General features: G+C 36.5%; 1 protein-coding gene across 1 annotated transcript; it reads right to left on the bottom strand.

Annotated features, from left to right (window-relative positions):
• Positions 1 to 346: 346 nt before the first annotated feature.
• LOC115230825 (RCC1-like G exchanging factor-like protein) lies at positions 347 to 1,462 on the bottom strand (the record flags this gene model as incomplete). The annotated part of the gene is made up of 1 exon (XM_036499834.1): positions 347 to 1,462. A coding segment is annotated over one exon (1,097 nt), but the record flags the coding sequence as incomplete, so codon positions are not given.
• Between the last annotated feature and the right edge of the window lie 817 nt (positions 1,463 to 2,279).

The following is a 2,279-nucleotide window of genomic DNA, read 5'->3' as shown; positions in this document are numbered from 1 at the left end:
ATCATCACAAATCTTAATCATTAATTCTTGGCCATTCGATTTAAAAGTTGTAAAAAATTTAAAGAACGAACAAAAATCTAACAATGCCCAAACGCTTCTGAAATCATCGCATCTTTGAAAGCCAACGAGCTCATCAATTCTTATCTTTCTCTCTAACAGTCAAAATCCTTTCTAAACAGAGAGTTCTGAGTCAAATCTCCAACAAACAACTTTCAACGACCTTAAAAGAACTCTTTTCGAGCTTAGATCATCTCAGCTGTTACCTCTTCCCCAGAAACAACGACCATTATTAACTCCACGTTATCTAGTGTCTGCCGAAATCCTACATATTGGGGAGGTTGAGGAAAATAACTAGACAAAGATAATTAAATATTTTGTTTAACTATAGCAGAAGTATGTTCGAATCCAAATACAACATTTAAAACCTTCCCTGAAATCGGAAGGCGGAAAGGGAAATACTGATTTTCTTTCGAATTCCCCAGACCAAGAGATCCATTTTTGTTCTTCCCCCAAATGTAAGCATTTCCCAAATTATTGACAACCGCAAAGGCTGAACTTCCTCCAAACACAGCAGTAACATTACTACTGGGTTTTCCAAATAAAGTTCTGGGCAATTCAGTTGGCTCTTTTACAGATGAAACCATTCCGCCAAGCCCAAGAATTCCATACCCCCAAACAAAGACCTCTCCTGACTTATTCAGAGCAATACAGGCAGTGCAATTACATGCTATATCCACTACTTTTCCAATTTTTAGTGGAATATGTCTAGAAACGTTGATTTGTGGTTCCATTGAGGGTATTCTCAGTTGGTCATATTCTGAATTTCCCCATCCAAAGATTTCTCCGTCCCTCGACAAAGCCAAATTAGTATCCCCTGCGGAAACTACTTTGATAATATCCACTCCTTCCGTATCTCCCAGGACTGGACTAAACACATGAGTGTTTTCATAATGGCCATGTCCGGTCTGTCCATCTGCCCCCCAACCACACGAAAACAAGTCTCCCTTCTCAGTAACAAGTACAGAGTGATCACACCCACAGGTCACTCCCCTCACACCACTTTCCACGGGGACAGAATGAACTACATTACTATGTTTGTATATTTCTCCTTCAATGACTGCACGACCGCATTGTCCATAGCAGTTGTTTCCAAATGTGAAAAGTCGGTCTTTGCAGGCAACGATCGAGTGAGCTTTTCCTGCAGCTAATCCGATTATTGGCAACGATTCTGGAAGGTGGATATTTGTAGGTTTAATAAGGAAATCGATGTCAGATTTGCTTGTTTGAGGACCAACTTGTGAACTCGAATTGATTCCAAATCCTTTGAGATATTGCTTCTTTGATTTGTTCGCACAAACTAAAGTAAAACCATATCCCAAAGCAATGTGTTGTGGCTGGGTTTCCTTATCGAAAACAAATTTTAATGGAGCTGGGATAGACTTGACTAAAATTCTTTTTTTATCTAAAAAATTAGGTTTTTATGTTTTACGAGGTGGTGGAATAAGGTAGTTGATTTGGCCTAATGCTGCATCGAGGTTGCTTCCCCAAATATATATTCCTGTAAGACGTTTTTTATTCTTTCCGACACTCTGAACGACTATTTTTGGGTCAATTTTTCGTGGAAATTTTGTGTAATGAAAGTTTTTGAAAAACTTTAGACCACTTTCAATCGGTCTGTATCCACTTAAAAGCATGTGTAAAATTTAAAACAACTATAAAATTATATTTTTTAACAATAATGATTTTAAATAAATAAAAAATGTATTTAAAAATTTTCTTTTGTTGTGCTGGTCTTTCACATGGGTAAAAATAAAAAATTATCAAAAAAGTCAAAGACCGCCAACAACAATGAACTTCCAAGAACAATTCTTATCGAAACGCCATACAATGTGTCTGATTGAGTTATATTTTTATTAGTTCGATCCGACATTACTATCGAATAGTCTGAAATTAGAAAACGGAAAGCTTTCAATCCCAATTCAGTCAAAAGAATTTGAATGCTACGTGGACCTGCCTATGGATGACGTGATAGCGTTGAAATACAATCCTGTAAATGATACCCATCAAAGTATTTCTTAATTGCCAATATTTAGCACTCAAAATTGATTCAAATATACGAGTCAACTGTTCTGTAACTTTGCCCAACGGTGTTGATAAGTCTGTCAAATCAAAGAAGCGTAAAAAACAGGAATTACAATATCCAGACTCCAAAAGAATTTCTCACACGACTACTTTGTAAATTTTCATCAGTTTCCATGATATTCTATTTTCTTGATTAT

Source organism: Octopus sinensis, unplaced genomic scaffold (genome assembly GCF_006345805.1).
Source record: "Octopus sinensis unplaced genomic scaffold, ASM634580v1 Contig16468, whole genome shotgun sequence".
In the NCBI taxonomy this organism is placed as follows: Eukaryota; Metazoa; Mollusca; class Cephalopoda; order Octopoda; family Octopodidae; genus Octopus; species Octopus sinensis.
The sequence above is the reverse complement of the archived record's forward strand: the minus strand, read 5'-3'. Positions and strand labels throughout refer to the sequence as shown.